General features: G+C 38.8%; 1 protein-coding gene across 3 annotated transcripts in view; it reads left to right on the top strand.

The window, feature by feature from the left end:
• The window catches only part of LOC133474967 (EGF-like repeat and discoidin I-like domain-containing protein 3), a 106116-nt gene that overhangs the window by 25862 nt on the left and 65723 nt on the right, over window positions 1–14531 (top strand). For 2 of the 3 annotated variants that reach the window (XM_061767188.1, XM_061767187.1), the window contains exon 2: window positions 7765–7893. The exons of the other annotated variant lie outside the window; for it this stretch is intronic. In XM_061767188.1, the coding sequence (XP_061623172.1) occupies window positions 7765–7893 (129 nt within the window). The remainder of the gene's footprint in view (window positions 1–7764; window positions 7894–14531) is intronic. 3 annotated transcript variants of the gene reach the window in all.

Below are 14531 nucleotides of genomic sequence, written 5' to 3'. Positions count from 1 at the left end.
ATAAAAAGACGATCGTGATTAGTCTATCCTAAGCCTGTCTCTACTCCCCTTTGTAAATATGAAAAAAGTGTTGATATATATGTTGCTTATGTATTACATTAAATGCAAAAGCAGTGTAGAACCAACAGAACATCTTTATTTTCTTTATGTGCCTAAATATATTTGTCAAAATAAGTACTACAAATCTTAGAAATAGGCGGTTGATTAGGCGTAGTAGTTATGAGGCAGTGTAATTCATTTGGTATCAAATACTGGCCCAAATAGGACAGACACGAAACAAAATATGTATATTCAAACAAAAACAGAAGTAACTATTTAATTTTTAGTTCTGCTCCATTTACAATGCAGCTGGTGCACTCCCATTCTCATACGTCACCATCGAGGCGCCCTATGAGTTCAGCAGAGGACACATCAGACGTCCTTCGATTTAAGATATCCCGTGGAAGCTAATCGATGCTCGATCCTTGCTCCTTGATTCATGTTTAAGACAATTGCGACGCTCCTTAATGTGCCGCCATGAGAACAACTTCCCCGTTTCCTTCAATGTTTTGAGAAGCGAGGAGCTAGGAACGTTTCAGTGAGAATGTATGTTCAGTGAGTGTCACAATCAGCTTCAGCACACCAACAAGCACATATGGATACATATAATTGCCACAACTTAAAATAGCAGTGACGGATAATTGCTGTTACGGGGGTCCCATGACTGAGGAGTTTAATTATTGAATTAACTTGATTACTTGTATATCAAATCAATTTTCCCATTTGAAATTAACTGAAATGCCACTAATCCGTTCCAGCTCTCCAAAAACACGCCATCATTTTTTTGTTTGTAATGAAGAAACATAATAAAACGTCATAGAGATTCTAAAGAAAGAAATGTACTGTAGTAGTCGAGTGTTGTATGTGTAACTTTAAGGGGCGTTGCCTAGTGAGTGACATCAGGAACTGGAGTTTGGTTGGGTGGTTTGTCTGCTTGTGAGCGTCTGGGCGTGAGTTGTGGCCAACAGCAGCTACATGCAAGTGATTTCATTTTGTATTTGTTAGACTGTTTGTCCTGTTCAATAAATGGCTGAAAGTGCATTGGTGAATGTGGTTCTCCTTGCCCACATGTGAGGGCATTATAGTACCTTTACTTAAAACTCTAAGATGGGGAACTTGGGGCTGTCATACATCAAGGTAGTACTGTACTTTTGAGCACCATACATTTGTTCATTGACAAAAAAAATTGAAAACTAAGTCAAGCTAATAAAGTGAACAAAACTTGTCACCATGACAGTGACAGTCAATATCCGTGTTACATGCATGAAGTGAATGAAGCCATTACTTTAAAGTAAACATGACAGACTATGGCTTTAAAAGGTGCTGATCACAGCCTCACTACCCGTCTCTAGACAGGTTGACTCTGATAAGTTTGAAAAAAAAAATAAAAATAATCACAGGTGGTAATTGATGTTATTATCGACAATTTTCTGTTGCTCGTGATCAGAATCAAGACAAAAAAAAAACACCTTGTTAAGAGGAGACCTTTAAGGGTGGTGCTGTGACATTTTGGTGACATTTAGTCTCTGACAAGACTTCCAGAAAGATGTCGATCTTCAATGTGACCTTGGCTTTCATTACTGTTTGACATATTCCAAAGGCATTTTGCCTCTGTATGGTTCGTAATCTGTTAAACTCTAAGTGCATTTGTCTGACTTTGTCAAATGTTGATGGGGTGAAATGGCGAAATGGCAAGCGCATGGCGGTACAGGAGACACTTACAGCAAGAGCACTCTGCAGCCCCTGCTGCGAGTACTAATGTAATTTTGCCAATGTTGATCAGTGGAGGTGAAGGATGGGTTCACTGACCAAGAGCTTGTGAACCGCAGAGGCCCATCTGTAAAGAAAGGCAGGGTTAAACAAGATTTGACACAATTAGGCCATGTCACATTTGGCTGAGACTAGGCCGGCTGTGCATTCACAGTTGAGAAGCTCCTATGTAAATTCCACTCTCCCAGGGCCAGTAAAACATGTTCTTTTAACAATAAATTGTGGACAAAGGGCTGCCTTGTCACCTTAACTCAGCAATGCGAAATCCAACTGAATGGCTGCAACAGAAGTGTGCGTTTCACCACGGTTGTTATTGTGAGACATGCTTGTTTGTCGAGCATTAGATTAAACACACTGCTTGTGCATTTTATTCTTCGGCTCCACAACTTGAGCCACTTCACTGGGATCAGCAGAAATCAGCCATCCAGTCAGTAATGCTGTCTGGCCGCTCTGTGACCCAATGTAATGATGTAAATTTACAGGCATTAGAACAGGGATTTTAGTAATTGAACATCATTTTTGACTTCATTCATTGTCAGTGAAGCTGTAAAAGACTTCACATTTTTCTTTCTTTCTTGTATGCCAAGTCTTTATAGAAAGGAATGGGGTAACCTTGATGTAGTAGGTTATTTCTCTGACTGAGCATTACAATACAAGTCAGCCCCCTTTCCTTCCTTTATGTAGATATAACCACAATTCCATGAGAACATATTTCAAAGCATGACAATATATGCACTGTGTGACGGAACAACATAATAAACAAAAAAGCAAAACACTACATCCTAGGGATGTGCAGCATAATCGATTAAATGTGTGTTAATTATTATTTCTTTTGCTCTCAATCTGTTGGTGATGAAACTCATCGAGGAACTTCTTAATAAATACGCATGTCTGGTAAAGAATGTACAGTTATTCCATTTAATAAGTCAAATGTACATTATCATCTGAAGTGCAGTAGCTCACTTTCTATAGTATATATTTTTTTAATATCCAGTAATTATAGCGAAGTAATAAAATGGACTGTAATAGAATAAGCAATATAGTTATTAAAATTTAAGCTAATTTCCTTTAAAACTGCCAGCTAATATGTAGAGGCACATACCCAATAGATTCAACCCTGAATGTGTCTTGTGATAGATCCCCAAAAGGAAACAAATAATACTTTCCTGTGTTTAACCACTGGACATGTTTCCGCATCTGATTGATTGAACTTTCTTTGCAGCCAGGAAAAGAAATCACGGCACTCCTGCTGGACTGTGCGGCAACTCACATCGATCACAAGGCGAGCGATGGCTCGAGCGGCTGACATTCAGACAGGAAAGCTGCTGCTGTTTGCCTGCAGACATGCACACATAAACACAGTCAGACATCACACAACAAACACAGAGCAGTGAAGTAGGTAATACCTGACATCCCGCAGAAATGTTCTGGGACGACATACAGTACATGGTCCTAAACCTGCTTGTTTTAGATGCATGGTTATCCGTAGCATCTTGCCATCCTTGCTTCTACAGTGTCCAGAATCAGAATCAGAATCGTGCAGGCTTTCTATCACCACAGTCTAAGAAATGGCGTCTGAAATTTGTTCTCAAACATTTTGGGGTGAGAGTCTGAGTTACATTTTATGAATAAAGAGTAGAGTGGAGTTCCATTTGTATTTTATTTAAGTATATATTATATTATATATATATATATATAAGTATGTATATATTTATATATTTCTTATTATTATGGTATCTTTACGTGATTTCTTTATTTGTTGCTCATGTTTGCATCCAGTCCCACAAATCAAAAGGTGTCCAAGTGTCAGTCTTTTTAAAATGTTGTCATGTAATGTCTTTTATATCTATTTGATTGTAAAACTTGCATTTCTCTGCCATTCAGAACACAATGTCTCAGTATCTGTCAGACACCCTGTGCCCTCCTCCAACCCCTTCCCATTTTGTTCTGCTTTATGCATTCTTCATTAGCGAGGTGTCAGCACGGTTTGGTCCCACTATAGATCATCATGTCCAAACATCTCAGAAACCTGTCACCCGGATTCCCTCAGCTGGCCTAGCCTCTGTGAAAGCTCTTACAAATTCTTCTGTTGAACTGATTAGCTGCCACGCTCATTATTAGTTAATACAGGTTCTTCTCACTTGGAAATGGCACCATTTCGATGGGATTACATCATTTGTAATTCCCGTTCAGGGGGCTAATTCCTGCAGGAGAACAATAATCTTCTTACTTGTGATGTTTCATTTTTATTTTTTTTCTTACTTACTGATTTTTTTTTTAATGCGCTGCATTTTGTTTAGTCTCTGAAAAATTTATGAAAATAGGGTCGTTTACATGACAATCAAAATGTCATGGCTGTTACCTTGTTAAAGTGATATCACCAGTTGTGATATTTGCATATTTCACTCAGTGGTCAACATTGAAGCTTTTTATTCTGATCCTGAAAGGGAAAACAGTTTCCCCCCAAAATATATTCACAGCCAGATGAGAATGCTGCATCTGCTGATTTTTGGCTGTAAATAGATTATCCTTCTTTGTTTTGTGCAGCACGGTGTATGACTGGTTAGCACGTCTGCCTCACAGCTCAGAGGTTTGGGGTTCAAATCTCTGCTCTTGCCTACCGGTTTGGTGTTTGTATGTTCTCCCCATGTTTTTTTCTGATGGTACTCAAGCTTTCTCCCACATTCTAAAAACATGCTTGTTAGGTTAATTGAAGACTCCTAATTGTCCATAGGCGTGACTCTCTATAGTTGCCCTGTGATCGGCTGGTGTCCAGTTCAGACCAGCACACCCGCGACCCTAATTAGGACAAGCACTGTAGAAAATGGATGGATGAATGGATTCTCCATTTTCTTCTGCATGTCCTGTTTGAAAGTATGTAGCAAAACAAACAATAAAAACAAGTTTTATATTGCCATGTTTAGAAAACCACAACACATACAGTGGTTTTGGAATACAACCCCCCCTTCATACATTTTGTACATGTCATGTAACAAGACACATGCTGAATAGAAAAGGCAGTCGTCACTTCGTCAGCATTGGACTGTGAATGTAATGCCGTGACAATGATTTGATCATTGATAATAATTGCCTAGCTGGGGGTTAATTGATACCATTTTGTGCTTAAATTTGCGATGAACTATTTCAATGGTGGGGAATTACATAGTGCTTCATTTATATAGGATTTGAAAGCCTTAAATGTACATGTACAACATAGGTGGTCGACTTAGATTTCTAGTGCTAAATCTGTAACTAAACAATAGTTATATATAAGTATATATATATATATATATATATATATATATATATATATATATATATATTATTTTTTTTTTAAAGCCGTTTTTTATTGCTCCTGGGAAAAAAGACAGAGATTATATACATCATTTGGCAAAGTCACTACTGTATTTCTGTTACCATTGACAAACGGATTACATACGGAATTTATCCATCTATACTACTCATTTTTACTCGAGTCAGCAGGGCAGGGTAGAGGCAGGTCACATTGATGGCAATCACACCTAAGGACAATTTGGTGTCTTCAATTAACCTAAGAAGCATATATTTGGACTGTGTGAGAAAGACAGAGTAGCCCGAGAAATCCCAAACGAGCACAAGGAGAAATGCAAACTCCACACAGTAAGGCTTCAAATCACCAACCACAGAACTGTGAAGCAGATTTGCTGACATCTTGTCCACAGTGCCTTCAAAATTACATATTTTTGAATAAAATCTTGCATCCCAGCATGTCTTTCAACTGTCTTTAAACTGATGTGGTTTATTGTGCAAAACATTCAATTGGGGAAAGTGTGTAATTATACCTGGTGACAGAAATATGAAAAAGATTCAGCTGCTATCTAATAAAAATAAACAATGTCTGTTTACAAGTGCGATTACAACTGTCTGAAACCGTCTGTCCTTTGTTTCTAAGAAAGCATTTACAAAAAATCAAAAACAAAGTTCCTTACTGGAAGTCAAAACAAACTTCATGAAATTACGTCTCACAGAGACTAGTTGCTTTCCATACTTACAGTAGGTTGATAGGGTATAATCTTTTGCACCAATGTTTTTACTTGCATCTATCAGCAGAAATACTTCCAATGCATATATTTGCATTATAAGATTTTACTCTTTTGGACTCTTAACTTCCATCATAAACCAATAGGTTGCTAAGTTTGGTCAATCTCAGAGCAGTTGTTCAACTCAAATGTTTAAAATATGAGACAGCCATTAGCATCCTTTGGACTTATAAAGCCACTTACTCTGCCACAAGACCTTGGCATAAAGCTCATGCTGCACGTTTACATGAGTAGCAATGCAGCTCTGAGCCATGCTGCTGAAGATGATTCATGTGTCATAGTAAGTTCCAAAAGCCTCAGATCATCACCATTACAGATAAATAAATAATAATTATCACTTTTGACCGGAGTTATTAATCAGCAGCAGCTTTTCTTGTTAACCTAAATTTTTTCCTTTGTTTCTAACACTCCAAAGCATAGATGATGGAAAAAAAATTCTTTCAAGTGTTTTGTAGACTGTCAATGCTGAATAGAAACAATGGTAAATGTGGAACTGCAGGCTATTGTTATATTTTAGTATATGTTATCACAGTTATCAGTTGTTGGTGTGGAATGGCAACATCTAACATTTTAAGTACTAAACAGAGTTGAAGAAAATTATGTAAAAATTGTCATACATATAAGAAGGCTAAAGTTGTTTGCTTTTTACAATTATACTTTAAAGTACCCTTAAGGATGAACTGATGCGTTAAGTTTAAATAGTTTGTTTTAATGCTTATCTCCACATGGAACCCTAAATCATAATGCATTTATTTACTTGTAGCCCCTCAAATGTTATAACGTAATTGTGCTCCAGATCTTCCTGGGATGGTTCTGCTTTTAAATCTCAATATATTTAGGCATACTTGATTTCAAGTGATACAAGTAGTTTTTCATTTGTAATTTGTCATTTCAACACTTCCCAAAACACCAAAAACGAAGCTATCAGGACCGTGTTACTGTTGTAACATTTTGTTTTTATATTCTAGGATTTCTCTCTTCTTGGAGGTTATTTTTTCTGAAATTAGTTGGAAAAAGGAGACCTCCATTTTCACTTGAACTTATGCATGCACTTTTGCACCTTCTTATTGTGTTGTGTTTTTAGGTTCTTTACTTTTTGTAAATTGTTTGCAGACGGTCCTGATTTTTTTTTTTTTTTTATGCCCGATAAAGAAAGACTCCAAGTTTTGTTTAAAGTGTTTCAACTTGCACAATTTGTGTTGAAAGCATTTCAACAGTGCAAGAGGACACTTTATATCTGACAATAAATTTAAAGTTTATTGTTTAAGCATTGTAAGGTCGATTGGCGAATGAGCAACATTTTGTTGTTGATTTGGTTTCTGTCTAATAGTTACTGTGATGAGTTGTTTTCTTGACTGCTTAATTGCTCACATTTGTTTTGTACTTCAGTGTTTTGTAAGCCCATGAGGGCCGGGCACCTCGTTTTGATGCATGGCACGATGAAATATTAAATAGACTAAAAATATATATCTAATTTACGTTTCAGCTTGATGATACATATACACTTCTCATGAAAAGCTAGGGATATTCGTCTTTTGGGGGAAATTTTAGGATTAACCTAATGCAATATAACCTTTACAGGCTAACCTAATTTGTCTTTCTCTAAACTTTTGAGGCGGCACGGTTTCCTCCCACATCCCAAAAACATGCATTAATTGAAGGCTCTAAATTGCCCGTAGGTGTGAATGTGAGATGAATGAATGAATGAATAAACTTTTGAATGCTCATATGCCCAACTGCTTAATGTTTCAGTACTTTCAGTAGCGTATTTGTGTGTAGCGTATAGTATATCTTGTAGCTATTCCAGTAGTCGGGTTTTGGTTTATGTTGAGTAATTCCACCAATTCGGTCTTTTTTTTTTTCTTTTTGCATGTAGGGTCGTGCCACCCAAACCCTTGCCACAACAGAGGGGCATGTGAGATCAGTGAGACCTACAGGGGCGACACCTTCATTGGTTATGTCTGCAAGTGTCCTCCTGGCTTCAGTGGCGTTCACTGCCAACACAGTAAGTTTCACCCCGCCGTTGTTGTAAACTGAAGGGATCTTTACACATTTAACCCTAGCCAAATAGGAATTTTAAAAACATTAAAGGACTGGTGGGCCTTCCATCAAGTGATAGAGGCTTGCTTATACTAATGAATGTCAAAATTGTAGGTAAACAAACATAAAATTCGACCAACTCTATTGGCATGAAAGAAGAGAGGGAGAAAGATTGCTTAGGCAATATGCACAGAACACATTTTGTATCAGCCCTGACACTATACATGATTTATTCAGGCAATTGTATCTTAACATACTCATTGCAGGTGTTCTTGTAACATGTCAATTAGCAAGCTCCCTCTTACCCTAAACCACGACCCCTTACACTAATCATGTTGTCCCGAGCAACACTCATATCAGATGAGCTGTTTGCTAACATGTAATCTCGTTTTTATTAAAAGACATAACACAAAGGGAAATGGAAAGAGGTCAGCATATTAGTATCACGTTATTATATTTGTCTCCAGCCAGGATTGTATGCCGCTGGCAAGCATTCTTGTCATAATTCAGTTATTGTTTCCTTTTAAGCCCTCAGGGTTGTGGGAAGCTTATTTGAAATGGGCTGAATGCACTAACCTCTGCCAATTTTCCTCACAGTCATTACAGTTCGATGCGAGAAAATGAGTGAGAGAGAAGGGGAGATTGACAATTGTTTAACTAGAGAGACGAATAATCAAATCTACCACTCCATGGCAATTAAATGATACACAGACATAAATAAGTGATACTTTAGAATGGCAGTTTAACTTTATGCCAGGGAAAAATATCATTTTGGACTGCTTGAACTGTTGACTGACATACAAGATTCTTGGATTAAGGTTTATGCATTTTAATATTATTTTTGTGTGGGGAAATAAAGAATGCTTGACATTCTAAGTCAATTAAAATGTAATGAATCCATTACAGTCACAATTAATAATCTTCAACTGTACGGCAATGTTTTCAGTACAGTTTTGACTTTCTTGATAACATACGTCTGCAATATTCACACAAGTACGCAGTTTAATCGCTCTTCAATACTGAATGACAACAGCGTAATAAAATTCTCATCACAAATTCATGAAGTGCAAAAGTTAAAGTTAACAACTGTAAAATGTAAAATCAATACACTCTAACTTCGATACCAAGTGACAATAGCAGGCTAACATGAGTTGATTCCACTGCCTGAACTCTCCGTCTCATTTACTAATGAATCACATTTTACTGATTTTCATTGTGACAATAAAGCTCTATTCCTTTCTATCAGTATGCACTATTCTCCCTCATCAATGTGGGGTCAACACTGCACCATCTCCTAAACTCAGTAACCTGGGACACTAGGGAAGGGTGGAGTCTTTTTCCTGTTTTCTGCAGTCTGGATTCTGCTGCTGCTTTGATTCTGGTTGAACCGTACTCCACTGACATATGCTGACGTCCCTAGTTTTATACAACTTTTTAGGCATATTTTTCCCCAATGTCTCGGCAAATTCCAAACGATACGACGTATACCAAGTATCAATTTCAAAGTACCACAGAAAACAGAATTGTAACTTGAACGACTTCAGATTTTTTGTAGTCAAGACTACGGTGATGACAATTCTTTTCTTTTTTTTAAATTGAAAGTCTTATTGGCGGCACGGTGGACGACTGATTAGAGCGTCTGAGTTCTGAGGACCGGGGTTCAATCCCCAGCCGCGCCTGTGTGGAGTTTGCATGTTCTCACCGTGCCTGCGTGGGTTTTCTCCGGGCACTCCGGTTTCCTCCCACATCCCAAAAACATGCACGGTAGGTTAATTGACAACTCTAAATTGCCCGTAGGTGTGAATGAGAGTGCGAATGGTTGTTTGTTTGTATGTGCCTTGCGATTGGCTGGTAACCTGTTCAGGGTGTACCCCGCCTCCTGCCCGATGATAGCTGGGATAGGCTCCAGCACGCCCGCGACCCTAGTGAGGAGAAGCGGCTCAGAAAATGGATGGATGCATGGATGGATGAAAGTCTTATTGACATGTCAGGCATGTGAGTGAATACTTATGGCAATATATACTAGCTACAATATGTAATAATAATTTATAATTGAAAAAATACAGGAGGAGGGAATGTTTCACAATAAGGTATTTTACCAAACCTGCAGTCGTGAGTGAGTGAGGGGAGGGGGGGGGGGGGGTCAATGGAAGGAGGAAAACGATTGCATGTGTGTGTCTGCGGGATGAAGGCTGACGGTTGAGACAAAGAGAGGGTGCCTTGTGAATTTGCTGTTGTGAGGATTTCAGGCTAATTATCAGCTATTGTTAGCAGGTGCCTTTTAGCAGGGCATGCATAGCACTCTTGCTTTTGTTATATTTGAGGATAGACTTACATATTTTGCAAGTGACTGTGCTACCGGTCTCATTTTTATTAAAGCATAGCCACCCGCTTGAGGCACTGCTGCTAGTTTGCTGTGCAAACCCACCACCTGTCGATTTCAGCGAGGCGTCCATGTTGTTGCCAAAACCTCAAGCTATAATCGTCATTGCGGTGTGAAAAAGTCAACACGTCAACTAGTTGGTTCAAACTAGAGTTCATCTACATGAAATAGTCTTCTCTTTAATAGTCTTATATTTTTTGTATCAGGCAGAATGAATGCTACCTAGAAGTACTAGTAGTTAAATGTGAAACCGAACACATATCCAGTGTTTTAAAACCGGTTGTGTAGTCTAGCGGAGCTTTAACACACTAACTCCTGGCTTTTACTGCATTTGCTTTTTTGCTCTGTCAGAGCCAAATCCAATTTCACACCTTTGAACATTATCCTTAATACGTGTATTAGACATCCTGCTTGTTAAAGCTGCTTTATGAAGCTGTGCTACGATGTGTAACACATGGACAAGAAGAATAACTCGAAGCTCTTTCCAGTTACCGAAATGGACTGTGTTTTAGTTGACTTGTATGTAGAGAATGGACGACAATGTCTTTGACAACTGTAGAGGTTTAAATGGCCACAGTCTAGGACTCATTTATGGTACACAACTAAAGTTAATGACAGTTCAATGTCCCTGCAGATTCAAATTAAAAACATTTTTGACATTCAATTTACTCAATACGCACAATATATTTCCAGCTAGGAAAACATGATTTACACCACCAGACAGCCCATTCCACAAGGCTGTGTATTACTACAAATATTATATTTGTATTTCCAAGTCGGTTTGGCCAACCTAATTCAAAGTTGGCTTTAGGGTGACAGACAGCTTTTATGATTTTAGCTTTCATTCTCACAAAGTCATTCATCTTCTGTAATCTTGTTGCGTCATGAGCCTGATGTGACAACAGAGCTAGCGCACAGATACTGGGAAAAGAGTCAAACATCGTAATGAACTGTCATTGTAAAGATAGCAAGTGATTGCTTCACTTGTCATGGGGGGCAAATCATTTTATGGGTGCATGCTCTCAGTTTATCAAGGACAAATGAAGCCCAGAACTGTAGAGATTTTATTATTATTTTATTATTGAGTTCCCCCCCCCCCCCCGACCACAAACTGTAAGTCACGCTGAACATGGCAGTGGCCTGTTGAACAAAAGAAATGAACAGTGCACCTGAATTGCTGATGGTTGTCTTTTTGATGGTGGGTGCTGACTACAGACTTTCGCCATTCCTCTTGGAACACGGCAGTCGGGCAGAACTGATAAGGACTAAATGTAGGATGTGTGAGGAAGACAGACAGTGTATTTTGTTAATCGACAGCCGCTATCACGGCTCTTGCCACAGGACAATCGGTTCGACTTAAATCTGCTCTGCACCATGACTTTTAATCAATTCAATTGCCACAGATCACAGGCTACCTTTCATCAGTCTGTGCTGATGCACCTGTATTTCTCCTCTTCATGTTCATTTATTTCCTCTGTAATGTTCACCGCACTGCTGACATCTTGTCTCAATTTGAATTTTAAGAAAGTCGAAGTCAGTAAAATTATCTTTCTGTCCACATTGTGCATAAAAATAGTTGTACAATTAACCAAGTTAATGCTGGATTCCAAACTTCTGGGAAGTTGGAAATACTTGGAGCTGACGAGGGAGAAACAAACAGCAGACCACAGCTGGTTGTGATAAGAATAAAATATTGAATATAACCAAAAGTACAGATATGTATTTTGAATTGATGTTTTATAATCACAATGGGTTGTGGATTACTTCTTCTCTGAAAAGTTGGGATACCTTCATTTACCAGTCGGAACTTCAACTTTGAGTTGCGTTCCCATGCACTTTTGTGAAATTTCCGACTGTCCTGTTTTTGGAACGTTCCATAGAGGGAACACTTTCATTTAAGCAATGTCACACGAGAGGGAATGATGGTGTACTTTTTGATTCGATTGAAGATAATATATAGGTCGCCAAGCACTGTTTATTATTTGACAGTATGAAGAGAGAACACATTTTTAACTGTTTATTTTACCAGTGATTCGGCTCCGCCAACACAAATAGTTCCGCAAAAAGCGGTGTGAGCTGTGGAGTTAGCTGTTAGCCAACATGCTAACTAGCTAAAGCATTAATGTCAACATTGACCCAAAAAAAAAAATGGCTTAACTGTTTCACTCTAATCGAGAGAGTTGTACAATTAGTCCACTTCATGTCACATCTCATCACACTATTGTGTCATTTAGTGAGCTCGCCACCATGAGCAAACATTACACAAACGTGCTAGAATGCAAATTGAAGCCAATTGATGCGACGACTGTGCACTCGTTAGCAGCGTGACCATGTTGGCTGAATCTCCACTCTTGTGTACACTTAAAGTGTCAATAATGTGTCATTTAAACACATTAGCACTCCTGGAGGTATGCAGTTACATCTCCAGGCTTCTCTCATTACCTTCGTCCTCATCCTTAAATCAAATGTTACTTCTGGAAAAATGTCCATTTATATGCCACCAAGATTTTAACAACTCACAGTAATGTCACATAACCACTGACTGTTTATTGAAGCCAAATTAATGACGCAGAGTGATATTTTTAAGTTAAAGTAACAGTGCTGTTGTAGTGTATACCGTGTCATCAATCATAGAATTACAAGAACAAACTTGGATAAAAATCCTTAACCAATACTAAATCATTTGATAACAGAATCATATTTTTGTGGACTGATGCAGTCACAGAGATTCTTACAATGTTGGTGGATAAATTTGTTTCGCTCCCATGTTGTACCATTATTACTAGGGTGGGGCATCGAGAACCGATTGGAACCGGGACTAACGTTCATGTTCTTCCGAAACCGTTCAAATTAAAAAATTTTGGTTCCCAGTTTCGATGCCTAGTCCGCTGGCCCCGAAGAAGACGTGAAGAAAACTAACGAAGTAAAAAAACGCGCACGAAGACATAGTTATGCCCAACGGCTGCGGCGAACAAAAGAGTGTCTTAACTTTGTTGAAATTAATGACCAGTCGCCTCAGTGCAACACGTGGAATAAGATTATATTGTGCAAAAGAGGCTTTCACGATGTGTAGCGTCTGACGCGCTCCGAGCCTCAGTCTAAAGCGCACGGCGCTTCAGTGAAGTCCACTCTGTACAGGGACCATTCGGAGCCCAGTACCCCATGCTCCCCGAGCAGGTCTCTGTGATGGTATCCTCTTTGATTGTGAGCTGTGGCACCTCTCGCTGTGGATAGCTCCCACAGCTGATCTTTCCTCACCCTGGATCCTCAGTGCCTTGCCATGTCGATACTATTTGTCAATAGGTGTTGTGTTTATGGGTAAGTGTGTGTGTGTTTGTGCGTATGCGTGCGTTTGCATTTGTATGCGGAGGTGTTTTTTTTTTTTGTATATTTCCTGGTCTTTTAATTGTCTGGTTTTAATCACGTGGCACGGTGGTCGACTGTGTAGCACATCAGCCTCAAAGTTCTGAGGAACCGGGATCAAATCCGGCCTCCCATGTGTGAAGTCGGCATGTTCTCCCCGTCCCTGCATGGGTTTTCTCTGGGTACTCCGGTTTCCTCCCACATTCCCAAAACATGCATGGTAGGTTAATTGAAGACTAATTTCTCTGTAGGTGTGAATGTGAGTGTCAATGGTTGTTTGTCTATAAGTGCCCTGAGATTGGCTGGCGACCAGTTCCGGGTGTACCTTGCCTCTCGCTCGAAGTCAGTTGAGATGGGCACCAGCACACCTGCGATCCTCGTGAGTGTAAGCGTTTCAGAAGCATTTTTTTATCTGTCAACCACTTATAAAAAAGCAAAAGTGCTGTATAAATAAAATTGACATTAGCGGTGCATAGACTATTTGAATAGGACAAAAAATAATAATAATTCTTTGGTACCCAATGTTGTAAGGCTGAGGTAACATACAATTAATTACCCTACCCCTGGTCGGTCCAAGCCAACTGAATAGTATGAGACGTTACCTCATGTTGTTTCTTACCTATTATTGCATGTGCAAGAGGTTCAGGTGTTCAGTAAATAAAAACACAATGAGTTAGGATGCACTACATGATGTGGGCAGTTAGTCGTGCTGTAGAATCCAGTTGCATCCAGCCTGCTCTTCAACCAGCAGAAGCCAAGGTTTTATGTCGATATTTTGGAAATGTGAACATTTCAAACCAGAAAAAAACAGTACAAGGATAAAATAAAATAAATAATAAATAAATAAAATATGTTAC

Source organism: Phyllopteryx taeniolatus, chromosome 3, assembly GCF_024500385.1.
Source record: "Phyllopteryx taeniolatus isolate TA_2022b chromosome 3, UOR_Ptae_1.2, whole genome shotgun sequence".
NCBI lineage: Eukaryota > Metazoa > Chordata > Actinopteri > Syngnathiformes > Syngnathidae > Phyllopteryx > Phyllopteryx taeniolatus.
Note: the sequence above shows the minus strand (reverse complement) of the source record. Positions and strands in the feature narration are given on the sequence as shown.